Source organism: Candidozyma haemuli (genome assembly GCF_002926055.2).
Source record: "Candidozyma haemuli strain B11899 chromosome Unknown H_2014730914, whole genome shotgun sequence".
In the NCBI taxonomy this organism is placed as follows: domain Eukaryota; kingdom Fungi; phylum Ascomycota; class Pichiomycetes; order Serinales; family Metschnikowiaceae; genus Candidozyma; species Candidozyma haemuli.
This window is the reverse complement of record NW_020289907.1, coordinates 288,637-314,522: the sequence shown is the minus strand read 5'-3', so window position 1 is coordinate 314,522 and position 25,886 is coordinate 288,637. Positions and strand designations below refer to the sequence as shown.

The 25,886-nt window shown below is 45.7% G+C and overlaps 12 protein-coding genes and 2 non-coding genes across 14 annotated transcripts; 7 read left to right on the top strand and 7 right to left on the bottom strand. All coding sequences in view use genetic code 12, as the record gives it.

Annotated features, from left to right (window-relative positions):
• Positions 1–222: 222 nt before the first annotated feature.
• CXQ85_004681 (uncharacterized protein) lies at positions 223–696 on the bottom strand (the record flags this gene model as incomplete). The annotated part of the gene is made up of 1 exon (XM_025488292.1): positions 223–696. One exon carries the CDS (start codon positions 694–696, stop codon positions 223–225), a length of 474 nt encoding a protein of 157 aa, XP_025342954.1.
• Positions 697–1,090: 394 nt separating this feature from the next.
• On the top strand, positions 1,091–1,163 carry CXQ85_004680. The gene has a single exon. It is a non-coding gene; the product is annotated as a tRNA-Arg (tRNA).
• A 234-nt stretch (positions 1,164–1,397) lies between these two features.
• On the top strand, positions 1,398–1,916 carry SDH4 (Sdh4p; the record flags this gene model as incomplete). The annotated part of the gene is made up of 1 exon (XM_025488291.1): positions 1,398–1,916. The coding sequence occupies one exon, from the start codon at positions 1,398–1,400 to the stop codon at positions 1,914–1,916; it is 519 nt and encodes a 172-aa protein (XP_025342953.1).
• A 27-nt stretch (positions 1,917–1,943) lies between these two features.
• Positions 1,944–2,693, bottom strand: CXQ85_004678 (uncharacterized protein; the record flags this gene model as incomplete). Its single annotated transcript, XM_025488290.1, has 1 exon — positions 1,944–2,693. One exon carries the CDS (start codon positions 2,691–2,693, stop codon positions 1,944–1,946), a length of 750 nt encoding a protein of 249 aa, XP_025342952.1.
• Positions 2,694–3,223: 530 nt separating this feature from the next.
• On the top strand, positions 3,224–4,018 carry CXQ85_004677 (mitochondrial 37S ribosomal protein uS7m; the record flags this gene model as incomplete). The annotated part of the gene is made up of 1 exon (XM_025488289.1): positions 3,224–4,018. One exon carries the CDS (start codon positions 3,224–3,226, stop codon positions 4,016–4,018), a length of 795 nt encoding a protein of 264 aa, XP_025342951.1.
• A 131-nt stretch (positions 4,019–4,149) lies between these two features.
• Positions 4,150–4,944, top strand: CXQ85_004676 (uncharacterized protein; the record flags this gene model as incomplete). The annotated part of the gene is made up of 1 exon (XM_025488288.1): positions 4,150–4,944. One exon carries the CDS (start codon positions 4,150–4,152, stop codon positions 4,942–4,944), a length of 795 nt encoding a protein of 264 aa, XP_025342950.1.
• Positions 4,945–6,151: 1,207 nt separating this feature from the next.
• CXQ85_004675 (ubiquinol--cytochrome-c reductase subunit) lies at positions 6,152–7,471 on the top strand (the record flags this gene model as incomplete). Its single annotated transcript, XM_025488287.1, has 1 exon — positions 6,152–7,471. The coding sequence occupies one exon, from the start codon at positions 6,152–6,154 to the stop codon at positions 7,469–7,471; it is 1,320 nt and encodes a 439-aa protein (XP_025342949.1).
• A 119-nt stretch (positions 7,472–7,590) lies between these two features.
• CAG1 (guanine nucleotide-binding protein subunit alpha) lies at positions 7,591–8,832 on the bottom strand (the record flags this gene model as incomplete). Its single annotated transcript, XM_025488286.1, has 1 exon — positions 7,591–8,832. One exon carries the CDS (start codon positions 8,830–8,832, stop codon positions 7,591–7,593), a length of 1,242 nt encoding a protein of 413 aa, XP_025342948.1.
• A 360-nt stretch (positions 8,833–9,192) lies between these two features.
• CXQ85_004673 (uncharacterized protein) lies at positions 9,193–11,034 on the bottom strand (the record flags this gene model as incomplete). Its single annotated transcript, XM_025488285.1, has 1 exon — positions 9,193–11,034. One exon carries the CDS (start codon positions 11,032–11,034, stop codon positions 9,193–9,195), a length of 1,842 nt encoding a protein of 613 aa, XP_025342947.1.
• A 1,465-nt stretch (positions 11,035–12,499) lies between these two features.
• On the top strand, positions 12,500–13,963 carry CXQ85_004672 (uncharacterized protein; the record flags this gene model as incomplete). The annotated part of the gene is made up of 1 exon (XM_025488284.1): positions 12,500–13,963. One exon carries the CDS (start codon positions 12,500–12,502, stop codon positions 13,961–13,963), a length of 1,464 nt encoding a protein of 487 aa, XP_025342946.1.
• A 3,718-nt stretch (positions 13,964–17,681) lies between these two features.
• On the bottom strand, positions 17,682–17,801 carry CXQ85_004671. The gene has a single exon (XR_003148180.1). It is a non-coding gene; the product is annotated as a 5S ribosomal RNA (ribosomal RNA).
• A 1,122-nt stretch (positions 17,802–18,923) lies between these two features.
• On the top strand, positions 18,924–20,489 carry ECM25 (Ecm25p; the record flags this gene model as incomplete). Its single annotated transcript, XM_025488283.1, has 1 exon — positions 18,924–20,489. One exon carries the CDS (start codon positions 18,924–18,926, stop codon positions 20,487–20,489), a length of 1,566 nt encoding a protein of 521 aa, XP_025342945.1.
• Positions 20,490–20,588: 99 nt separating this feature from the next.
• CXQ85_004669 (uncharacterized protein) lies at positions 20,589–21,884 on the bottom strand (the record flags this gene model as incomplete). Its single annotated transcript, XM_025488282.1, has 1 exon — positions 20,589–21,884. One exon carries the CDS (start codon positions 21,882–21,884, stop codon positions 20,589–20,591), a length of 1,296 nt encoding a protein of 431 aa, XP_025342944.1.
• Positions 21,885–22,949: 1,065 nt separating this feature from the next.
• On the bottom strand, positions 22,950–23,891 carry CXQ85_004668 (spermine synthase; the record flags this gene model as incomplete). The annotated part of the gene is made up of 1 exon (XM_025488281.1): positions 22,950–23,891. One exon carries the CDS (start codon positions 23,889–23,891, stop codon positions 22,950–22,952), a length of 942 nt encoding a protein of 313 aa, XP_025342943.1.
• Positions 23,892–25,886: the final 1,995 nt, after the last annotated feature.

The window sequence follows — 25,886 nt, the reverse complement described above, 5'->3', positions numbered from 1 at the left end:
CAGCCTGGTTATTACCCCAGCGACAATTCTCTTTCTTGTGAATATTCCCCTTTTCACAAGGGCACCGAAGGTGACACTTCTCAACCTTGTGTTTGCCCTTACAGAACCGACAACCTCTTTTAGTACACTTACTGAAAGAATGCTCTGTAGTATGACAATAGTGACAAATCGTATGAGCATAAATGATTTTGCTAGACATATCCATCAGAGTGGGCGTGTGGCCTAAGGATTCTTGGGACCATTTTCAGGCGTAGGAGCATACTTCTCTCTAATAGCAGCATTACGAGCCTTCCATTTTGCATTAAGCTCTTCGGCCTCTGCATGAACGTGGCGAAACTCAAGTTTTTCAAACTGCTTTTGAAGTATTTCTAATGGCAAGTTCTCCCAGACTTTCATAGCGTTCCGGTGTGCTCTATCCAAGATCTCCTTGTTAGGAGGAGTCCTATGGGAGCCAAGGCGGATCGTAACTTCAGCCACAGTCTTATGATGTTCCTTTTCGCTTATACATTTCCAGGATAAGATTTCATCACCAGGAGAAAGAAAGTAGGTGTAATAGAGGTTCCGTGCATTCTTCACAGGTGAAGGACGATAAGTTACCTCTGCCCGCAAGAGAGAGCGTTTAGAATGAGTGGATGGCGATTTAAAGTCGGTTTCACCGGACACTGAGTGGCTTTTCAGCTGTGGAGGAGCAGCCATGGTTATGTGGAGAAAGAGTCCAGTGTCTTGAGGTGAGAAAACTGCACTCACTGGGGAACATGTATGATGGAGACGTGGAAGAGGGAAGGGGAGGAAGGCAGGGAATATGTGAAGGTGAAAATGGAGAGTTCAGGGGGGTATTGAAAAAGACAGAAAGGAAAGTTTTTGGGAATTTGTTCAAAAAGAAATGGTTTTATGGTTCATGGTGTGAGTTAACAGATAGTGAGCTTGCCAGATGTGATTGGCTCAAAAAAATGGAATTTAGCTAATCGAAGTCTGAAGTCGGATTTTCCAAATCTTGAGGAATTCATATCTGAGCTTAAAATTTGAAATATCTTGCAAAATATCAAAATAGTGAACGGGTTGAACCACCATTTTTTAGTGTTCAAAGACCGCCTGCGTGGCGTAATGGTTAGCGCATTTGACTTCTAATCAAAAGATTCCGGGTTCGAGTCCCGGCGTGGGTTCTTTCTTTTTGCTGATATATCCTAAACACTCTTGGTGGCCTTTGGAGCCATTCTTTTTTATCATTTTCTACTTTGTGGAGGTGTATCCTGGTTGGGAAGCTTATTTCTTCACATATCTCATCTCGATCTACAAGGCATTGTTCTTTCGGAGGTACGGGTGCACAGCACTATACTCATGAAAATTCTACTATACAACCCAATCGTCAGTACCACATCTATCCAAAAATGACCATAATGAGACCGTTGATCGGTAAAAATATGCTAGGGCTCCAACGCAGTGCCACGTCCCTTTTAATGCCAAAATCTCTTGTTGCCTCGAGATGTCTTTCCTTAAAACCAAACTTCTCCTTCTCGAAGCTCAAGCTCAAGAAGGACCCTCCAGGAAATATCGTCGGTACCGTGAACGACGCTTACAAATTCCCAGAACCAGATCACTACCACGGCAGTAATCACTGGACTTATGATAGAATCCTTGCCATGGGACTTGTTCCCTTGACTGCTTTCCCCTTTGTTATGGGCGTCAACTTCCCCATGATGGACACAGCTTTTTGTTTGACTGTGCTTCTCCATTCATACGCCGGTTTCAAGTCGTGTATCATCGATTATATCCCAGAAAGAATCTACGGTTTCTGGCACCGTGCAGCCATGAAGTTGTTGGGATTCGGCACGTTCGTGTCGTTATACGGCATTTATATTCTCGAGACCACCGAGAACGGGCTCTTTGACTTTGTGTCGACGCTTTATGGCGCTTAGCCCTTGCATGTTCATGTAGATAGTTTGTCATAGAATATTCAGAGATTCCGATGTAGGCTCTGACTGGTCTGGAGGTGATTTCAGACGGTTTTTATCTTTCAGCAGCGATTCCCGAAGCGGGCTTAGAAGCTGGCTTTGACCTGAACTTTTGTGTTTCTTGGAAGGCAGCGTTTCCTCTTCTTCGTGATCGTCATCGTTGGTGTTCTTCGATGGATGTGCCCAAGGAAGCGACAAGAACGTAACATCCCTGGGAAGGTCATACTCTTCGTATTGAGCTGGCGTTGCTCTATTTGGCTCATCACTGGGCTCAGGAAGTGATCCATTAGACCCATTGAGGTGTCCCACGCCATTCTCTTCCTCCTTAGCAAGATGCTCTGTTTCCTTCGACAGCACCAAGACAGTCCGTGCAAAAGCAGCCAAGTACCGTTCTGCCAGCTGTACAGTAGCAAGCAGGTAGCCAGACTTCTCAGGCTCTAGCACCAACTCAGCCAATCTATAGATCGTGAACGGAGCGCCATTGGCGAATTGCGTCTTCAAGTGTTTCTCGATCTTATCACACGAAGACGATATCGTATCCACATCTTTAGCTGAAGGTCCACTGGCATTGGTCGTCTGGGCCTGATGCACTGCTGCCTTGACTGACCTCACTCGATCAAGAAGCAGTGGTAGAACGGTGTTTTCCCACGTGACGTCGTCGTTAAGAACGCCAGTTTCAAGCGGCGCCGTTAGCGTATTATGGAGCCGTGCCTCGACGGGCGGAACCACAAGACGCACCATATTAAGGATATTTGGTGGTTTTAGGTGGTGGTATTCTGCTTATGTATGGGTGGTTGTACCTCTAGATAAACGCGCCTGGGAGGCATGGGTGTGTTGGAGAGGTGGAAACAGAGGGTGGTATAAATCGGTGAGTTTTGGCGGGAATCTTAAAAGGAGTTGATATTCGTGTTACTGGAGGCGAATTTACTATAGATGTGGCTTTAGTTTCTTGTTTTTATGGTTATGGGTCGAAATGCTGGATATGGTTGTTGCACTGTTCACTGAACTGTAGATCTACTTTTCGCAGCCATTAAGTAGTTAACGAAAGGCCCCAGTAAACACAACAAAAGTAAAGAAATTTTGGATAAAAAGTATATAAATACATAAAACCAATCCACTGGATCCCAAATTACCTCTTCTTTTTTTCATATCTCCAAAATACTTGTCTTTCCTGGAACAGTTACTGGTTCTGATGGCATATCTGCACCCGTGCACCACGCTTCAACAGCATAGAAAAAAATTCCTGAAGCCTTTCACATCCATCGTTAATCATGAGTCTTTTCAGAGCTGTTGCTCGTCTGGCGACTATAAGTCGTCAGGTCGTTCCCAGAACGAGCCTTCCACAAATTGCATCAGTCCAGTCTCTCCGATTCAACTCCTCTGGCGTCCAGAAAGACACGAAGGAAACCCCAGCTAGCTTGACTGCCCAGATCTTCAGATCTGACAAGGAAAAGATCACTGAAGATGATTTGGACGAATGGTTGAGTGCCGTTAGAGTGTTGAAAGAAGGTGAACAAAAACCAGAAACCGAAACTGAACTTTACATCCAAGAGTTCTTGAAGCCAGAACAGTTCTTGCGTGATACGTTTGAACCAACTGAAGCCCAGTTGGCTGAGGTTGAACAGTTCAAGCTGAGTCCTGTTCCTCTTAAAGCAGAGCCTCTTGTGGAGCATTTCGTCAATGTCCTTATGAAAAACGGCAAGAAGTCTAAAGCACGTACCATCTTCTCCAGAGCCTTATACCTTGTGGGCTTAAGAACGGGTTTGGACCCTCTTAAAGTGCTTTACGACGCCTTGGAAAGACTCGGACCTTTGTTCAACACTCGTACAGTCAGAACTGGTTTCGCCAAGAACATTACCCTTCCAGTCGCTTTGAACAAGCGCCAGAGAAACAGATACGCCATAGACTGGATCTTGGAGGGCACCAACAACAAGAAATCCTCTGCCATGTCGGTCAGATTGGCCGAAGAAATCATTAATGCCTACGAAGGCCGTTCTTCTGGCTACGACAAGAAGGCCAGAATGCACAAGGACGCTACCACCCAAAGAGCATACCTTAAATTTTAGCTTGTATATATTAGAAACGATAACGAGACGACGATGTAGAGAAAGCTATTTTACTAGCACTTCCCTTCATGGCACATTTTCCTTAATGCACAAATGGCTGCGAAATGGGTTTGTGGAATTGCAGCCAAACCATGCCCCATTTCTTCATACCCACCATTCCAGAAACCTATAAAAAGCTTCGCTATAAGGTCAATTACTTCATCGTCGATACCCGCCTGAAATGGTATTCGACCTCGAGAAACCCTCGGCTTGTTCAGTCCAAGTTCCAAGGCCAGACCATGATCACCTTGAGAGTACATCCTCATGATAAGTACCTTATCAAGCCTGGCGAGTTCCTTTCGCTTGAGAAGAAGGACCCTGATACTTTTAGTTTGAATAGCTTTGTCGACATGTACTGCCAGGAAATGGTGGATAACATGTCGTTCCCAGATTATGAGGGAAGTGAGAAAGACGAAGAGGAAGACAGTCAGGAACAAGACCAAGACACTAAGGAGGCTCCTAAGATAAATTCGGTTGATATTAATGAGCCGCCCATATCACCCATTACAAGGGCGTCCAATTTTATACGGAGTTTCCTGAGAAGCGAACGCAAGGCTGTGAACATGGAGAAAGAAGAGTCTCCAAAGGCCCCAGAATCTCCTAAGACTCCTGAATCACCAATTACAAGAAAGAGAGATTTCTACAGGCGTATGCTTGGAATTAGACGATGGGAAGAGGAGCCCTTGGAAGAGCTGACGCTGATTGGTATGGAAGTTTCTGGAGACTTTTCCAGTCCTAGTCCTAAAGTATGGCGCAGGGTGCTTAGTGATATCTCGCTTTCAGCAGCACAGATATCAACGGGAAGCGCTCCAAGTTCTAGGGGCGCCTATGAGAATTTGAGCAGTGACTTGACGGAGGGACGTCTTAGGGAGGTCAGAGCAGCTTAGATTGAGGTAGAGTTGAGAAGAGAAAGACTGAAGAATGAAGATATGGAGAACAGGAGGATGTTTATATTAGCTGAAAATCGGCATTACTAGAATTACTAAAGGGCATATTTAGGAGCTGTAGATGATAAGCGGAGGATTGGATTTGAAATGTTGTTTTGTTGACGATGTTTATGGGATTTGCAGCCATTCTATGGTCGGAGCCGATGAAATAAAAAGATGAAGAGAAGAGGTTATCTAGTAAATCACAGATCTTGAAAAGAATCAAATATGGTGCTAGACTTATTTACTTGTCTACAGATGTCTATTTCTTATGAATGGTGGACATTCAATTACAATAATAGTGGCTTTGACTCAGTCCTTCCCAATAATTATCATTTCCACGGCTTTTAAGGGTTCCATAATTCAATCATTGAAACTATCCAATTACCAACTTAATTGATGCCACTTAGTCAATGGATATTCAAAGGCTAGCTCTCCACCTTGTACAGCCATAATACAACCAACTGAGCCTCCAACGTGTAAACACCGCAAATGGCAGCAACTTAGAAAATTATCTAGTAGCATACGAATAGAAGTAATCCTTAATCTTTGTTCCCTTCTTTACCCGGCCTACTTTTTTTTCACCAAACATGTTCCATACAACTCCCTCTCCTCATAAGCCATACACACATCTCACACATACAAGCCGTACTACTTAGACACCCCAAAACCCAATTCCAACAAACTTAACCCAACAATTCCAATCCACTTCGCTTCCCCTCCCAAATCCACCGTATATAAATACCATAAAAAATCCCACCCATCCAATGTCCCACCTCTTCCCTCTTCCCTCTTCCATGTCCCACCGTCTATCCAAACCCATACAGTCTTAGTGTTATTTTTTTTTTTTTTTTTCGCAGCCACTCAAGCTCCACAGATTACTCAATTGACCAGGCCACATCCACCAACCACCAGCACACTAAACAGAGAAATATGAAGTAGACAAATCTATACTTAGCAACAGTACCCTTCGAAATTCTTTTTCTTCTTTACTCAAGTCCCTCTCTTGGAAGGCCTCTTAACAGTGTGTCTGGTAGAGGGCCCGACCTGCATGCACAAAGGCCCTTTCCCTCACCGTTCATTGGCTAGGTGCGCTCAATCTCATTTTTCATAAAAACCAAAACCCATCCAAACCCATTACTTCCTCCCTCCACAAACCTCCCTCCAAATGATCCGTGGTATTCGCCCCGCTGCCGCCCGTCGCTTCGTCAGCACCGCAAACTCCCAAACAAAGTTCACCACTTTGTCTTCCGGTGTCACCGTTGCAACAGAGACAAACCCTAACGCCCAGAGCTCCACTCTTGGTGTCTACTTTGCAGCTGGCTCCAGAGCTGAAACTCCATACAACAACGGTGTGGGTGCTTTGACCACCCGTGCTTTGGCTCAGGGTTACGAGAACGGTGTGCTTTTGCTGTCTGCCAACACGAAGGAGTCCAACGCTCTTATTGCTCAGACCACCAACGCCAATATCTCTGCTGCTGCCTCGGCCTTGTCCAAGCTTGTTGTCAACAGGGAGGAGTTGATTGAGAAGTCCAACTTTGACGCTACCAAGGCTGCTTTGTACGCTGACATTGACGCTTTGGAGGCCACTCCATCTGAGATGGTGTTGGAGCACTTGAACGCTTCTGCTTTCCAGGGCTACTCTCTCGGCTTGCCTACCTTGGGTACCAACGACTCTGTTCCTGACATTGAAAAGTCCGACTCGGTTCGTTTCTTGGAGAAGAACCTTGTGGGCTCCAACACTGTCATTGCTGCCTCTGGTAACTTTGAGCACGATGCTCTTGTGGAGACCTTGGACAAGGAGTTCAAGCTCGCCGATGGCCCTAAGCCAACCAGAGCCCCAGCTTCTTTCTTGGGTTCTGAGGTCAGAATGAGAGACGACACCATCCCTAAGGCTTACATTTCTATCGCCGCCCAGGGTGAGGGTCTCTCTTCCCCAGCCTACTTCGTCGCCAAGGTTGGTGCCGCTGTGTTTGGCTCTTTCGACCACACCAAGGCTACTGCCAACTTCACATCTCCTAAATTGGCCTCCATTGTCCAGGACTACCACATTGTTGACAAGTACTACCACTTCTCCAAGTCTTACTCTGACACCGGTTTGTGGGGTTTCAACGCTGAGATCTCCAACCTTGGCCAGGTCGATGACTTTGTCCACTTTGCTTTGAAGCAGTGGAACAGATTGACTGTCTCTGTTACCGACGCCGAGGTTGCCAGAGCCAAGGCCCAAGTCAAGACTGAGCTTTTGGGCTTGCTCAACTCTCCTACCGCTGTGGTCCACGACATTGCCTCTAAGGTTTTGTTGAACGGCTACAGAGCTTCTATCTCTCAGGCCTTGGAGTCCATTGACTCCATCCTGACCGCTGACGTCAGAGCTTGGGCCAGCGCTGCCTTGTGGGACAAGGACATTGTCATTTCCGGTACTGGTTCTATCGAGGGCTTGTTGGACTACAGCAGATCCAGAAACGATATGGCCATGATGAGATTCTAAGGGACCAAATGACCTTCCTTATATTAGACCTCCCCTTTTCTTCCATCTCGGCTAGCCGCCCTTGTTACTTAATTGCATCTCCAATATATTCTGACGAATAAAAATACACGCTATAAACATCAAATGAGCCCGCTCTCCCGTAAGTTCTGCTGGATAACCACGTCTGTAGCTGCCGAAAGGACAAACCCCATAGCTTTAGTGTCTGTGGCACACGTCCTGTGCACGTAGATTGGCTTCAGTGTCCTATTCAAGTTTAGTAAGAGACCTTCGAAGTAGTCAAGAACTTCATTGACCAGCGAAGGATTACCTTCGAAGTTAGGGAAGTATTGGGTGATTGGTGACCTTTGAAGCTTCTCCTCAAGCAAATCCACCTTGTTGAGGAAGAGAATGAACGGAGTGTCCTTGAACCACTTAGAGTTGCAAAGAGCTTCAAATAACATAAGAGACTCTTTCATACGGTTGACTCTTTCATCTTCGTAAAGCGTTTGGTCATATTCAGAGACAGCCAACACAAACAACACAGCATCAATATCCTGGAAACAATGGATCCACTTCTTTCTCTCAGACCGCTGACCACCAGCGTCTAACACTTTAAAAGTCATGTTCTTGATATTGAAGTCGTTCTCTGTGATGCCGGTGGTTTTGATTCTTCCCATAATAACGTCCTGATCTGAACATCTGTACAGCGGGTTGGAAAACTTAAACACATTGTCAAAGTAGTAAGCAGCCGAAGACTCAAGTTGGAACTCATTGGCTCTCTCAAAACATTTACGTACACCCTTGTCGTGCTTCCAGAGCTGCGTGATTGCCTCAGCAATCTCCTCATTGGTGTATGTCTTTCTCTCCTGGTAGGATACGTTTGATTCCGTGTCTGTAGTGTCTGATACGTAGCCAGTACCGAGAAGATCCGTCTGCTGTTTCCTAGACTCATCCTTATAGCCAATAGCAAACTTCTCAGTGATTGAGTTCCCTGAGGGGTCATTTTCAGACACACTAGTGGCGTTCACAAGGACTCGCTTGTATGGAGTAAGCAGAGAACCGGGCTGGTCCGAGTCCAAGGGGATGCGTAGTTTCCTGGCGTTGAAAATCAACTTCTTCATCGACTCTATAAGGTCCATCCAGATGACGTCTGTATACTGACGACGTTCGAAATCAGTGAACGAATGGTGGTGTAGAAGTCTCATCTGCTTAAGCACAGTAGATTTTCCAGACTCACCAGCACCCAATAGGAACATCTTCACCACCTTCTTTTGGCTCTCGTTCCTTACATTCAACGAACGATCAATGGCTTCCGAGATAAGCCTTTGTTGAAGAAACGTCTGGTCATCTTCATCTTGTGGGGTACTCACGGCGCAACCCATGGTCAAATCAAAAAAAATTGCTGCAAAACTGTTATCATGAAAAAGCCAGCTTTAATAGCGAACGGACAATGCAAGCAATTTGCACCCAACGGCCTGCACGGCGCCAGCATTTGTTTCAGGTTTGGATTATTTTATAGGATGCGCCGGGCGATTTGAGGTCAAAGCCGAAAGGAGAAGAAAATTTCTCGTAATTGAACGAACGGGCGACTTTTGGCAAAAGACTAATGGGATCCTCAAACAATGCAATTATCTAGTAATGTCTAAATCTCTGGACTTTCCGGAATCTCGCAGACTGAAATAGACTGCGCATACGGCTAAGCGCCGCAGTCAGAGTTCTTCATGGTCCACCTAGTACCCTTTTTAGATCGTTGTCACGACAACGAAGTAGGCAAGCATGACAGAGAAGAATTCCACGAGACACAAGCGAAGGAAAAAGACAAGGTTCCATTTTCTCATGAACCTTCTCACTGCCAACTTGGAGTACTTCAACTTTGCAGCCACTTTCTCTGGCGCCAGTTTGGCTGCTGTGGAAGTGTAAGCTGGGAGGGGTGTTGAAGAAATGGAGGAGGATCCTTCATCTTGTTCTTTCAAGAAGTTAGACACTTTTCTGGACATGGGGTTTTCCATGAGAATGGCCGACAGCTCTGCGTAGTCGTGGGCATGCGTTGGGAGAATCGAATAGTTGTAGTTGTAACGGGATGGTCTAAGACGGAGGGCGTGTGAAAGTAATATGGCACCGATGATGGCGGCAGTTATGGCATAGGCGATCACATTGTGATATGGCGTAGGGAGGTAACATAAATGAGTGTCGTAAGTAAGCAGTTCTGGCGTAGCTGATGAAGCATCAAAGGAAAGAAGTTGCACTGCTGGCTGCCAAATACCCATAGCCATGCTGATGGACTTGACAGTGATCTCTCTAGTATTGGTGAGTGGATGGGTGACATCACAGTAATCGTGGTCGTCACCTGAAAAGGCCACTATGGGGCGTAACTTCTCAAGAATCTCGCTCGAGACCTCTGGAAGAAGCGCCAGCTGGTACTGGTACCCTTTGTTTTGGTGGAATACCAGACTTTCACGGAGTGGACCACATGTTTGGACCTTGGTGTCCCTATAAAGTGGAACATGGGAAAGGAGAATCCTTGGTTTCCGAGTTAAAACGGCTGGAATGTCTTCTGTAGAAGGAGACTCGGTCGATCCAGATGAAGATTCTGGGACGGCAGCCTTTGGCAGGTCATCTTGCTGTGACTTGGGCTTCTCTGGAGGAGGATTAGGAGCGTTCAACTCTGTCTCTAAATCAAGAGCTGATTTCTCCGAGGATTTTTCATTGTATGGGGCAGCTGCATTAGCAGCTTCAACTTCTGGTGCCTTTGCTGAGCCATCAGAGGCCGATCCAAGACCTGTAAGATCCGTCTCTGGTTTCTCCTCGGAAGCGGCCTTCGTATCGTCAATGGCTTTTCCAGTGATGGGATCCACAGACTCACTGATACCACCAACATCCTCACCAGCATCCTCTGCTCTCCTGGTATTACTTTCTCCAGTAGCCTGGTCATTCTCCGATGTCAGTTTGCCAACATCAAGGCTATTCACAAAATGCCGAGCGTCAGCCTCCAACCCATTATCAGCAGAATACAGTGGCGTATCCACCATCACAAACTCCACACCTCCAGCTTCCACCACAGTGTTGGCAAGGCCAAACACACCTTCAAACCGTTGTCGCAGGTGAGCCTTGACAGCATTGCCAAAGCCAATGTCATGATTTCCTGGTACATTCGTAAACCAGTTCTTTCCGTGAACGTACTTGCCAGGCCAACGATCAAAGATACGCCAGAAACGACGTACTTCATGGTTGAAGTACTGATCCGTGGCCAGACGTCCATTATCCAAGTAGTCACCCAAAAAGAAGATATAATCTGGCTGGAGCTTTCCCACCATGGCCTTATAATTCTGAGCCACATACTTATCAACTGTATGCTGCAGAAGCTTAAGCAAAGCACTGTTTCTGCCTGGATATGTGTGGTTGTCTATTAGCTGAGGATCAGCTACAAGTAGCACGTTTGTAGGATTCAGGCCTGTTTCAGCCCACGAGCAGGCCCCAGCCGTTCTGGAAGGCACGATCCACTCGAACCATATAAACTGAACAGCAAACACCGCCGCTAACGCTAGCACTAGCGCGTACGAGTTGCGGACCTTGGGAAGAGACATGGTGTTGATGAGCGCGAAGTAGTGAGGTAGCGAAGGAGTAGGCAGTGGTGGGACGTGGAGGAGGTGGAAGGGCACATATTATATAGGAGGAAAAAAGAGAAAAAAGATTGGAGGTGGAGAGGAAGCAGAGGGGTTTATATAGTTTTTGGGATTCTGGAAGGGGGTGTTGGGGGTGTTGGAGGAGTGGGTGTTTGGAGTAAGGTGATATATGGGTTTCATGGCTGCAAGGTTGAAGGTGTGGTGAGGGAGGTATAAGTGTGAGTTGAATGGACATGAAGGTTAGTGTGATTGAATGGTTGTAGTTTGAAATGGAAAAGGAAGAAGTCGATTTATTAACTGTTGTTCTTCAGGTGAATGTTCAATTGCAAGTTGCAATGGCTGGCGATGGTAGAAGCCATTGAGAAGGAGGTGTTCCATTCGAAGCAGCGAGTAATTGGAATCCACCAGCGCAGATGATCTTGTTGACTTCGAAGCTACTTAATACTTATTCCATGCTTGTATTCTAGCTCTTGATTGCTTGTTCTACAATTGTAATAGTCAATTCTTCATTCTGCTTGACTGTAATTGGTCGTTCCACCAATTGCCAACCTACACAACGTGAAATTTAATTGCCCAGTAATAAATTGACCCAGAACCCACACGCTTCTGTGATATTTCTTAGAGCCAAACCAGAGTTCTGAAAATCGCCTAATTATTTAACCGCTCTACTTAGATTCTTGTGTCATAAGCCTTGTTTGGTATATCGTAGCCAGGGAGGTATAAAAAGCTTATTTAAGCAAATTGAGAAGCGAATGGGGTTGCTTAGGTAGATAAGCTATAAGGGTAGCCCCAAAGTTTACCCGTCCAGTGAGGGATGCATGATAAACCACAAATACGTGTATTTGGAGGGTTTCATCAAACTCTAGCTTTCCTTCAAGGTTAAAAACAATTGCGAGGTTTGTAATTTATGAAAAGGAAGCCCTTTTCTGGTCTAAAGTTTGCTTTAGAGGAGCCATAGAAATCTGTTGTTTGGCTTGTGGTACATCTCTTACTCACGTAGTAGGATATCTCTACCCAGGAAGTACAATCACCAACACAGGCTGTTCCCCACACAACTGACTTCGTGAAGCCACATCACTTTAAGTCAGTCACTTCTCTATACTTATCATCCCTCAACTGTTAACTTTCTCCATATTCCACCCACTTCACTTTCACCACCTCTCGGTCTTCTCTATCTATGGCTGCGAAAACACATCACCAGCCACAGCCTAACAGCACACAACGATTTGGCCAACCGAACTTCAAATACATTTCAATTCAAACCAATAACCTTCAATTCAAACCTCACCCTCCTCCTTTTTTTCCAAATTGCCCAAACCTCTTTGGTCTCCATCGACTTGGACCACCTACATCAGCCAACTTAACCATATATGCATACTCGCGTTCGGATTTTTCATACGACCAACTACTTCACCTTTCTTACCCCATGGAAGACTCCCTTTTCACTATAGCAATCGCCTCGGTGCTAGCGGTCTTGTTTCTTTACAAGAACTACCTTTCGTTTACAAGAGACGTGCCGCCAGAATACCTTTCCGAACAGAGTGTCGTGGATACGATAAGGAACCCAGGCGAGCTGGCCATCTATAAGTCAACGAAGCTTGACTATTCCTCGGGGCTTCGGGTTGGTTTTGGCATTCGCTTTGACCATTATAAAGTACGCAATGGTAATTTGTGTGATGCCTGGGAGATCATGATGTATGCGCTTGAAGCTAACCCAGGGAAGGCGTTTAAGTTTGACGACACTTCAATTGAACTAGCAGCTGTGAATGCCTGGGCACAGAAGATCGCTACGTACTTACGTGAGAATAACGTTGAGGCTTTGGCAGTACCACTGCTGCTTTTTATTGCTTCTGCTGAGGTTTTTGCTGCTGTGGTAGCATGCTTCATTTCCCAGATCACTGTTCATGTTTATGATGATAAGCTTGAGCATGAAGAGGCCTGGGCGCTTGAGACCGACGGTGGTGAAGTTGTGATCAACGGTTCCGCCGGTGCTGTCTCGGTGAGTTCACTCAAGGATACACCCTCCACCGTCTTCGAGAACAACTACGCTCCAGAAAAGGACAAGGGCATAGCGCTTGTGGTGACTACGCTGCTTGGACACAACATCACGGCGACAAGCAAGTTTGCTCAAATCAATCTTATTGCTGCCGCCGCAAGCTCCCTCAAACACCTCCCTCCTACCCACGAATTGACAGCAGACGATCGTTTATTAGTCGTGCAGACCGAAAAGACCGCCGAGGCCATCTCAAATACCGTCACCAAAATATTGGCTGCCTTTGTTTCTAATGCTAACCTTTATCTTACCAAGGATCTTGACCTTGGCCTCAAGTGGGATCCCACCGTCATATCTGCCCCTGAAGACTGCGTCCAATCTCTCTACCAGGAGCCCAGTGGAATCCAGAAGCTCTTTTACTGGCACCGTCTTTTCGCTTTAACGCAGCTTAATTTCTCCAATTGGATGGCACTGAAGCCACTTCCCAACTTACGTCTCGTATATGCGCATAAGACGATCAACAGTGGGCATAAAGAGTGGAATGAAGCCAGAGCTGCCCTTTCTGTCCATATCATCGAGGAATTGGGCTGTTCCAACGTGGCTGGTCCGTTCCTTGTCACGGATTTCTATGACTACCGTAAGGTGGATGCCCAGAAGGCCGATAAACTCGTGTTCAGGGGATGTGTCGTCCAGGCTGAAGAAGCTAAGCTTGCCGACTACGACGGCTCTGAACCCGGTATAGTCTGTCTTCGTGGTCATAATATCGGCCGTGCCAGCACGTCAATGGCAGGTGTTGGCGAAAAACACTTGTCTCCAGATAGCGAAGGGTTCTTTCAGATCCCTAAGATCAAGGGCAATTGGGGTCTGGACGGGTGTCTCTATGTATACAAAAGTTAATCAAAATCACGACTTTTCAGGCAGGTTTTCTTCATTCAGCTCTTGCGGTTCTTCAGAGCCGCCGGTCTTTCCCACGCCATTGTAAAACGTGGACCATAGTCTTCCCACATCGTCAAACTCCTTACCCACTTGAACAGAGTCATTGAGAGACCTATTAAGCACGTCCAAATTATAAACAACCGAGTCAATCGCAGTTGATATCTCAGAAAGCAAAAAGTCTCTTTGTTTTTCAAAAGTGGAGCTGGGATCTGGCGAAGACATGTCTTGTTTTGATGGTGTTGTTTACCGTGCCATACTGTCTGGTGAGGGTGTGTTGATGTCAGGGTACTGCAGATGAACGCCAACAAAGGGCCTTGTTTAATGAGCCAGCAAGGCCTGTCTACATGACTACATGCCTACCTAGAGCGGGAATGGCCAGCATATAGGCAAAAATGTCGTTTTTGCCACTGCCAGCAGTCTTGTGCCTCTTTGGGTGACCATGTCACGAAGCCTCTGGGTGCAAACCTTGTGGACCTGCATATACTGTAACAAGAGGGCCTCAGGCCATGCACCCGTGCACCGCGCCAAAGTATAAATCGAAGCAGAGAAAAACTTTTTGCAAAACCATACAACTATCCAGGTAATTACATTGAATGGTCATGCTGGGCTATTGAGCCCCTCGTGTGAATGTTCTCATTCTCCTGGTAGAGGGATAGGGCAAAAGTTCAGTTAAAGTTTCCTCCCCATGAAACTCGGACTCTACGTTTGCCCTGACATGTTAGTAAAAAGAAGAAAGTGACTTGTAGGAAGGCCTTCCTGCCAAGCCGTAGTGGTATAGGAAAATCATGAAAAAAAGCTGATGGCCCAAAGGGTCTAGCCATAAAAGGCATTATGAGTAAGGGCAGTAAGAAAGCCTGAAAGGAAAACACCGTCAAACTACGACGCTGGCCCAGAGCCTGCTACAACTGCAGAATCCTACCAAATGATCTTTTTTAAACCAACCGAGTGATACACAAAATGTACACAAAATAATAAAAAGGTATAGTACAGGGTAGCATGAGCCGGTAAAACAAACCCACTGTTTTCACCGAATCTGTACTGCCAAAAGGGCCTCTCTTTCTCTTAAAACTTCTTGCCTAGACAAAAAGAAACAGCACAAGGAGGGCTCCTTGGCTGGGAGGGATGCTTCTTGTTACAACGGCGCATGTAGTCTTTCTTTTCGTCAAACTTAGCAAAGCCTTTCTTCAGGCCCGTGAGGGAACCAACCAAGGAACTCGAGTCCGAGGCCGAGGAATGGGTTGACAGCGATGATTTCTTCTTCGATAGAAATGGCATTTTTCAATAACTCATGACAAACAATAATGGGGAAATGCTGGGTAAATGATTAAAAAATAAATACAGCCCCAAGGAAAGGGTGGGAAATGGAAAAATATGCCTGGGAACTTAGGTAAGAACCTTTAAAGAAAAATTGGTGAGGTTCAAGGAACGATGAGTGGAGCGGAACCCCAAGGGCGGACCAAGGACCAGCGGGATTGAAGGAATCAAAAAATTGGAAAATTTATGTTAAAGCTTTAGCTATAAAACAAAACTTAAGGAGAAAAAAAGAAGAAGCTGTACTACAGGGAATTTGCCCGTCTTTATATAAGGGACAGGGCAAACAGGGAGGAAACACTTTTGGGCAGGACCTGAATCGGTGAGACATTTTTGTCGCAAATAAAAAAAAAAAGTGAGCTTCCTCATTAAGAAAGTGCTGCTGCCGCTGCGACATTCAATGTGAGGGCACGAAATGTGACAGGCGTTCTCAAAAAAATTTAATTCCCTCAAGCCAGTGCACGACCAGGAGGGAGACCAGGCAAAAGGGGACCAAAAGTGGGATTAAAAAAAGTGGAAATGGCAGGGTTTTTATAGTAAAAAAGGGGGGAATTAAAGAGGGGAAGGCTAATAGACCCCACGTGGTCTTTTTTCCATTAAAATCCCAGTATTTCCTTGTAAAAACTGAACGTCTACGTCGTGTTTTGGGTGCAATCGCATGCTGCATTTTGTTTTTGGCAGCTGGACATTTTGGCATTTTCTCGCAGCGGCTGCAAACCAACTGAGAATCCACATGTTTACAAAATCCAGGGGGCCGGCAAGGGGAGACAAAAAAAAAGCCACTGACCAAACCAGCCTACCACTTTTTAAGAAAATTTTTATCCATTTTTGTAATTACAAGTAAAGGCAGGTGGTGGTACTGGGGAGGTGGGACGGCCGCTGCGGCGTTTACAGGGAGGGAGATTAATTAGGTAGGTAACTTTTTTGGACTGTCTTTGTCCAATACGAGTAATTCCATGGTGAAGGGAGGTGGGAAGTGGGAGGTAGGAGGTAAGTGGAGGTGGAAGTGGTAATGGCAAGTGGAAGTGCCCAGGGAAACAGACAGCGACGACAATTCGAGAATTCCCACTTTTTTCTTCGTCTTCTTTTTTACCTTGGATTGTTCGTCTCCCTTGTTTACTCTTTTGTTACAGATTAACCTTAGACGAGCATATCTTGTGGATACACGATGTCGCCAATGTCTCCAGATCTGAAAACACAATGTCTACACTTCACTACCAAATTCTCTGTTTCAAGTCCCTGTCACATTCTCTCCTGCCAGCGTCCTGCCAGCTGGTCTCCAGGTGCCTCCAGCCTCGTCTAATTACCCGCTTGACTCTGTTCCCTGTCACCCCACCGAAGCGAATGTCGCACCAGGCAATCGAAGTATCCCAGGGCAACCCACCACCGCTTGTGGCCCATTTGGGCCAATTCCCTCTGTTTCCATGCTTCTGCCGAGGATGCACATTGGCTCTGGGTCTTGGGGTGCTTTGTTTTTCCCCAGGAATTGCCATGCTCAGGGGCCTATCCCTCTTGCTACCGCAGATCCTACAAGGTTGCGCTTTACTATTGCTTGTTTTTCGCAGCCATTAAGCTTCACCACAGCGATACACAAAATTGGTGGACAAAGGCAACGACGTGTCAGGCGAATGTTGCTATGGAGAGGAAAGGAGGGAAGGTCTGGTTTGGGCGGTTGGTGAGTTGAATGGGGAATTAGTGGTCAGGCGATTACAAGCTGGTGACTGGTGATGGGTGTACTGCTCGGTGAGTCACAGCCAATTAGGTACTTTTGCAGTTTCTGGTAGCCCAGCGCCTGAAGCTTCGCTGGCCTAAAAGAAAAAGCATCCATGAGTCAACTTGAAAGGAACGGTGCCTTCTTGAATTCCCAGGTGATGATTGGATCACCCTACGGCCAGGCCTCACCCTTTACTCTCACAGAAACAGTAGACTTGGGAAATGGCCCATACTATCACGTAGCGGGCAATACCTCCTTGAAAGTCGGTAGTGGCAAGATCGACATTTCTCATCAGTGTAGCTTGTATGGTGTGTCCCAGCCAGACGACATGAGCATACTACAACTGGCCGTCCTCGAGCTTTACCATTTTTACAAGTTAGGAAGGTCTTCTCTGACGCTTCGCGGGCAAAGGCCAAATGTCGTACTTGTCTTGGACATTTTACTTTGCCTTCTGTTTTTGATTTTGTGACTATGCTGTGCTTGTCACGTACAGCTTCTCATCGCAGGCAACGCCGAAGCCCGAGATGGTCATCTTCGAAATACAGCTAGGAGGAACGCGGAGGAATAAGCCAAAAATAGAATAATGACGAAAAGTATTTGGAATGTAGATTAATCTGAAGGATCTAGAGAAATGTATTACTAATTAAAAAAAAAAAGACAGCAACACCACAATTTCACACATGGTCTCCCACTGTATTACTCACTGTGGCTCTTGGGCGCTTGACGTTCGTTGATCGGACGGGAAACAGTATTTTCGACCAGATTTGATCGCTGCCGAAATTTGAAGACTTAAGCAAGGGTATATAGAACAGAAGCATCCGTTAAAAACATCCCGCAAGAGCTCAAAGAAGATCTATTCAATACCTTAGGAACATGGGGCACCGATGGGTAACATTTGAGTACCCGGGGCCCTCTATTAGGCGCTTCAGAGCCACTTTTATGTCATTTGGGAGTTTTCAGTATAGAGAACTCTCCCCATAGCACTCCCTCAAGTCTAGAAGTCGTTCAGAAGGATTAAGGATGTCCTCTTAAAGATTTTTCGGACTTATTCAGGTCCATTCGCCAGAATTAGGAGCAATCTATGCCAATATACCTGTAAATGTTTACCAGTAGTCAGCCTTATCCCAATTATAACCACTAGAAAGGCCTACTCATAGCTCTTCAATAACGAGCTATACTCTCCAACTAGTCTACTATCCCTACTTAACCTGATTCAGGCCCTTCACAGCACCATAGAGGACCGACCAACACGACCTCAAGCCAAAACTCCTTAAAAAAAAATCACAAAACCCACCAAAGACCACCCAAAACCACCCAAGTCAGCCCACCCTTATCCCTCCACGTCTTCCCCTGAACTAGTTCCCGTACCCCCTGCTTCCCCCACTCAAACCTTCTTCCACCTCCCTGGTTCTCACAAACGTCTGTGAATGGCTGCGAAATTATTCCACAAACAGCCACGCGCCGCAGCCCAAGCACATAACTGGCTGAGACGAGATCATCTAGATAACCAGAACCAAGTCAGAATGAATGTAAAGTGACTTCAATCTCTCTAAGGTCTCTTTCCACTTCTTTCCTTTCATTGGCCAGTTCCTACTTCTCCTGCTCCCTCCACGTTGCTATCTTCTCTGCTTCATCACCGCGATGTTTACCTTTTCCCTCTTCCAGGACACCCATTGAAGGTTCCACCAGCTGGAGAATTTCAACCCCAGGGCAAAATCTACCGCCAAAACCGCCATTATACTTTTCAAAACCACTCTCTAATTTCTCTAAATCACCCTGGTAGTGCCATTTTATCCTGTCTTGTGCTTCCGGAGTCCTCCTCGCGACACCGCGGGTCTCGGCACCTAAAAGCTAACCTTTTTCGCTCTGAAATCCGCTATCAACCACTCCTCCACCATGGAGCGTATCTTCTTTAAAACCGATATCGAGGACGCCTACTCGGGCTTGCCTGTCTATGTGTTCGACACGTCATACTTGCCTTCGCCAGACGTGATTGAATATGAGCTTTTCATCCCCACGCTAATGAAGAAGCTCCCGCTGGAACGGTACATTGTGGTGATGTTTTCGTGTGGCCTTAACAAGATCTCGTGGATAGACGGTGTCAAATTTTTAAGACTGTTTCTTTCGCCGGAAACGTGTAATTTCGATAATCTCCATAAGATTATCGCTGTCCACGAGAGTTGGTTCGTGAAGTCTATATCCCTGATCTTGACCAACATCTCCATCTCCAAGAAGACGTTTTCGAGGTTGCGCAAGCTCTTTGACTCGTCGTCACGCCAGCTGGACATTTTGATCAGCTGTGACTCTTTGGCTGAGCTTTCTAATTATGTGGATATCACCAAACTCAAGATCTCCTTGAATATCTATAAGCACGACGCTCATACTACGCTTCTGCCACGTCTTTCGCTTAATTGCCCACTGGCTAAGCTTATAACCGAGGATACGACGTACTCTCCAGAAACAGATCCGCTCTTTTGCTACCACTTCAACCAGATCTGTCGTATTATCGAGAATTATGGCCCCAAAGCTGAGGCCATTTTCATGAAACCAGGCAACCGCCAGAGCACTGAAATCTTATACCAATGCATCCTTCGAAATCAGTTTATCTGGATTAACGACTGGGATCTCCACTGCATCGCGTCAACCTTTAAAAAGATCCTCCTGACCGTGTCTCCTCCATTGATTTGCATTGACGATATCGTCTTGCCCATGAAGGATGATCTAGACTACACGCTCATGATCTTGAGCAAGAACTTTGCTGCCGACGCTGACGCTGCGTCTGTTTTATTTAGGGTCATGGACCTTTGTTCCACCATTGTTAAACACTCAGAGACTACGGGACACCTGTCACTTTCCATCCTGAGATGTATGTGCCATGCCTTGACACATGAGCTTAAACTGCAACTGAATGGTGATCGTGTTTCTATTGCTGTCAGATACATAAAGAACCTTGTTCTGCAATGGAGCAAGATCCGTCCACTCTACCAGGAGAGACTTTCAGGTAAGTCTGGATCGAAAGCACAGAACGAAGAGAAGTATGATGAGCTGTACAACCTCTCTCACGATATAACCATGGATGAGGGTAACACAAGCGGAGAAGAAGAGAATCAGAGGGTTCAATTCAACACAAAAACAATTCTTGACAATAATACCACTCTTGCTGTGTCTACGCGGACCGAAACAAAGTCAGAAGCCCCAGCAAGGCCTGAATCACGAAAAGCATACCCTCAGAGGGAACCAGCAAAGAAAGAGAAACTTCAGGATGTTTCGAATATCAAGGCGCAATGGCCGCCTCAGAAATACAAATTTGAGAGAACTATACCCAAGAAGGAAGCGCAGGTGGAAGAAGAAGAGCCTGAAACTCCATCGAAACGGCCGGTGGTCAGGGGCCGTAAGGTTGGTGAGTTAACAAGACTCTTTGAGAAACGTACACAAGCAATGAAGCTACTTGGGGCTATCTAGGTGATATTGGGACTTATAAAATACACGGGAATGTAAAGGAAACGTTAGTATACATGCTATGATACACAGTAATAATACAAGCAAGCAATGATAGCGCGTCTAGTCGCCAACCAAGCGGCTGTCGATATTGTCAATGGTAAGATCGCTATTGGAGTTGCCGTGAGCGGCGTTGGCAACAGCAGCGATAGCAGCAGCAGCAGTGTTATCGTTATGGTCAGAATCGTGAAGACCATGTTCCTGCAACTGCTGCTGGTAGTGCTGTAGCTGCTGTTCGTCCAAGTGATGCAGATGATGCGAGAGTGAGTGAGGAAGGTCCTCGTGGTGATGATGGTGGTGGGAATTGTGGACGTCTTCGGCGGCCTGGATCTGGCGTTGCAACTCTTCATGACGCTGTCTATCCAATTCATACAGAAGAACTTCATCGTGTTCATCGTCGTCGTCGCCATCCATGACCTCGTGGTACAGAGCAGCGTTCCGGCGTCTCTTGACACCTTGAGGAGTCACGCCCGCAGGCAAGTACTTGTTCAGTTTCTTGAGCTTTCTCTTGTAGCCACGGATTTCGTTATAAATGTCTTCTCTTTTGATTAAAACGTCAGGGAACTGATGCTTGATTTTGGCTTCAATGTGCGATGGCTTCGTGCCCACCTTATACAAGTCCAAAATAAGCAAATTCAACTCATCCGAACGCTTACGCAACATTGGATGGTTCGACAACGGATCGAGTTGAGGGTGGTTATGCTCGTTGCATGTTGTTCTAAGGGACCAGATGGAGTTTGATTTTCTGAAAGACGCTGTCATAGAGAATGGACAACGCAACTTCTTAGTTCTAGCGTGAGAGTCCAAAACATAGCCTGTACCGGCATCGTTGAGTTCTCTCTCGGCAGCCTCCTCCTCTTGTTGTTGTTGGATCGTCTTACCCTTTTTGTGGCGGTAGCGACCACCCAACTCACAAGTATAGTAGATTGCTTTCCTATTAGAATGAGCAATAACTATGCCAAACCCGTTATCCCGTGCAAATTCAGAAATGAAGTCGTTCAACTCCTCCCTGGTATGGAACATCTGTTCTGGGAATGGACGAGTAATCAAGTTACCCTCATTAGTAATGGTATTCTCCAGCACAGGGTATATCTTCAGCCTCAGATCAATAATGGGCTCGGGAATCTGAATATTATACTCCCCTCCGCCAACATCGTGCAAGTGCTGTTGATGATGGTACAAAGCCTGGGCCGCCTGGGCCGCTTCAGCAGCATGTTGGTCCAGGTTAGGGTCCTGGCTCTTGGAATGCTCGAGTTTTACTCTAGTGGCCTCGTCAAGGCCATGACCATTGACCTGGTTTTTAACGGCAGTGAGGAGCTGCTCATCGATGTTGGTAGTGTAGTCTTCCTCGTGGCTCATGTGCGATTTATGTTGATATGAGTGCAAGAACCAAACGGCGGTAGGGCGGGAACCGATCAGGGTCGTGTTTTTCGAAAAAGAGGAGGTAGTGTCGATGAGAATCGGCCCGCGCACGACCTTGGAAGATGCGGTTCTCTGTTTACTGCCATGGCTGCAAATGGAGTGTAGGGTCAGGCACGTGAGAGAAAAGGAAGAAATTGACATACGAATATTACTCTTAGGTTGGTTGAAGAAGCTTGAATTAGTTTAAGATCACTTCATTGTGGTTTTTGGGTGTTTTGGCGTGGTTGTTGCTGGGTGTTGAATATATGTGGTGTACGGGTGTTTATACCTACTACCAGCCAGCCAAAGCAACACTGGCTCCATAAGAGCTGACATTTTGTGTTTTTAGACTTTTGTTTACTTTTCTCTTATTCGTGTAGCTCTTTATGGATTGGATTCATGAACATTTGATGTGCGTTCAAGAAGTTGTTCAAGGTTGACTATCGCACATTACATGGTAGAGCTTCTATTGGACCCAACGACATCACCATATTCCTGGAAGTCTAGAAGTCTATAGTAGTCCTTTCACTTATTGAAACGTTCACACATAACTGAAATTTTCGTATCATGGGGTTGAGAATATTACTTTGTGATGCCAGTAGTCTTGATGCTTTGTATGACAAGTAGACAAAGCAGTATTAAATTAGCCAAAGGCTTATATATATCCACTGGCTTTATTCTCCTATATTTGCTGTTCCCGTAATATAGCGTTTCAGTCGTTATGAGCCAAGTGGGGGTAAAGTAACGGTTGTATTGAATGGCTGCAAAGTATCATTAATTCTCAACAAACAAGCTTTGCTAAGCCATTCGTTCCTTAGAGTAAAGAACCTTTTTTTTTCAATGCATTACTGGAACCTCATGAGCTATCTATGCCCTCTTTCACCTTCACATCCGACCTCTTAGCTCCCTCCCTACAACTTCCTACACCACTTGACCGTTCACCCCGTGTGATTCATATGTAAAATGTGTCATGCCTTCGTAGGCTCGTGTCGTTTACGATTAGCCGGCTCCAAATTTCCACTATTAGCGGAGCGCTCTATCAGCCCAGGTAGGCAACACGAAAGCAGCCTCGTGCACCGCAGCACTGTAGTACCTGAACATCTTTTCTTCCTGTTCTCTCAGCAAGGTCCGTAAAGGCTTGCTCAAATTTTTCGTTTTATCCATGGTAGCAACTATAAGTCCCAATTGCCCACTGGTGTAAGAGGGCATGTAGCACTGGCAGTACTCCACGGTGGAAAACACCTGTTGAGCCTTTTCCTTCAAGCTGCTAAGGTAGGTGAGGTTAAGCCAGATATTCTCACTGCTTTGCATGATAACAATACCATCCTGCTTAACAGCGCTCTTCAATAAGTGAAAGTAGTTGACCTGGAAGAACTCTTCAGCTGGGCCTTCTGGATCAGAAGAGTCTGTAATGATAATATCATACTTTCCACCCTCATCTTGAGAGCTCAAGTCTTGCAAGAACTGAAAGCCATCGGCAATCTCTATATTCACCTTTGGATGGTCGTGAAACTTGGCCATGTCAGGTAAGTACTTCACACTGAGCTCAATGACCTTTCTATCGATCTCCACCATGGTGATCTCTTCCACGCCTTTACCAAGGTGCTTTACCAACTCACGAACAACTCCGCAGTCGCCACCGCCAATCACCAACACCTTCTTTGGGTATGGATGGCTCATGATGGGCACGTGAGTGATCAACTCTTGGTAAGAGAACTCGTCCTTCTCTGTGCATTGGACGATACCGTTCAACACAAGCACGTTGCCGAACGTCAGCGACTGGAAAATCAAAATATCCTGAAACTCAGACTTTTCATGGTGGAGAACCTTATCGATCCTAAGGCCAAACGTCTGGCCCGGGAAACACTCTTCATTGAGTTCATGGAACCAAAACGAGCCGTTAAGCTTGGAGATGGCTGGGTGGGTGAAGTTCTCAAGGTCAAGATCAAACGAGTCCAGCGACATGGTTATGAATGAAAGTGTGTGCCGAAGGGACTGGGGTTTGTAAGAAGGTGTTGTTGTCGAGAGATCAATAGGTGAAAATTCCGCGATGTAGGATGGAGGGAAGGTTTGGAAAAAAAAAAAAAGTGAATTATCCAAAAATACAAAATATAGAGAATGGTGTTTTTGGAGGGTAATAGAGAGACTTTGTGTGTTTAAAAGTTGTTATTTTGGTGTTTCTGGTGCTTTTGTGTGGTACATTAGTCCATATAGTTAGGCAGCACTGTGAGGTGAAGAGACAGTGCGGTGGGACCAAAAAACCACCAGCAGATATTGAAGTATTGGTGTTTGAGAGTTCTGGTTTTTTTGATTGTTTTCTTGAGATTACCATTTATGTAAAGCCAAATTTTCACCACTTTTTATGGAAGTCTCGAAGAGTTGGATGGGCCTTGGTGGGAAAGACCGAAGTGTGGCCGAGTCGCATGGAACCACAGTTTACACTAAATAGACCAATAAGGGTAAAATGAAAGTACATGAAAAGCTACCAAGAAGAATATACTTAAGGATCTCCTCATTCTCTGTTTTCCCTTTTTGTGTTGCCAGGCTATTTGGTCCTCTTTCCCCTGAGAATTCTGCTTATAATGGATCTGACATGAGGCAGGGCGGCTATCGGTGAACAATTTGCACCCATTCTGAAGAACAACGAATTTGGTTGATTTTATTGGTATCGGGTTGAAATGAGCGTTTTCGGTCTTTGCCGAGAGGTAATGTCATACTTTTGGTGTTTGGAGTGTTTTACGTTGCAATTTGAACCACCAGTGCATGTCAAGTACTTCAAAGTAGCTCAAATCCATTTAAAGACATTCCTGAAGAGCATAACCGTGGCGGCCAATTTTTACCTTTTTATCTACAACTGCTTTGCATAGACCCTGGAGCTCCCCGAGACAAATAAGGTTTTATGACTTTTAACTCCCACATGAGCTTCGAGGACCTGACAACCGGAAACCCCAACCAGATTTCCTTAATTCATAAAGTATTACCGAAAATCAAGCCTAACGCCCCCACTTTGTTCTTATTCAAGCCACCCCTTGATGGTATACCATTTCTTTTGTAAACCCCCACGTTCAACAATAGCAAGACCGCTAAGTACCATAATAGAACCAACAAGGGCCCCACCAAAAGCACCAAATAAACTTTCACAAGTGTCACTCCGATCACCTTGTGTCGTGTTATTTGGGGGAGCCAATGCCTTATTCAAGACAAACCCTTTCCTCTACATTGAAACAATACACCATTGGCTAAACGCCGAAACAAGGGAACCACAATCCACCTCCAATTGGTCCCATTTCATTATAGGTAAAATCACAAATGCAACCTCCCACCCCCAAAAGCTAAACTGTTGCTTTGATGACCAAACCCCTTGTGCAAATGAGATCTCCATATACTGTGACGTCATTTCAGCAACCCACGATGTGTTCTTGTTCAAAAAATTTTGGGACCTCCACGGGTTACTCGATATAGAAGGACCCGGCGATGCTTAGCCTCGAGGACATTCAAGTCCGAAGAAACCCAAGTCCGGGTTGCAACTAGGGTAAGTCTAGCCATGGAGACAATGACCGTGAAACGAGAACAAACGAGAATAATATCGTAAAAGCATGCGAATACAGAGAAAGCGAGATCACCCAATGGAAAGGATAATAAGAAATAATGTAAAAAAAAAAAAAAAAATTACCCTAAAACCATCCAATCATGAAACTTTCCAGGCAAAAAGTGTAGTGTGTTCTGAGGCACAGGCCCATACCTCCCATGCATCCCCACAATCACCCCAGATCCAGTGCACTAACCATGCCTTAAGCGTCACCTGAAGCAGTAGCAGGAAAGCCAGTACCAAAAGGACAAAACAGCCAAAGAACGAAAAAAACACCGCCTTCTACATCATCCGGAATTGCATTTCCGGTTACCGTTATAATAAATCAAGGAGAATAATAAAAATTTTTTTTCACTCACCTTTTTACCCCT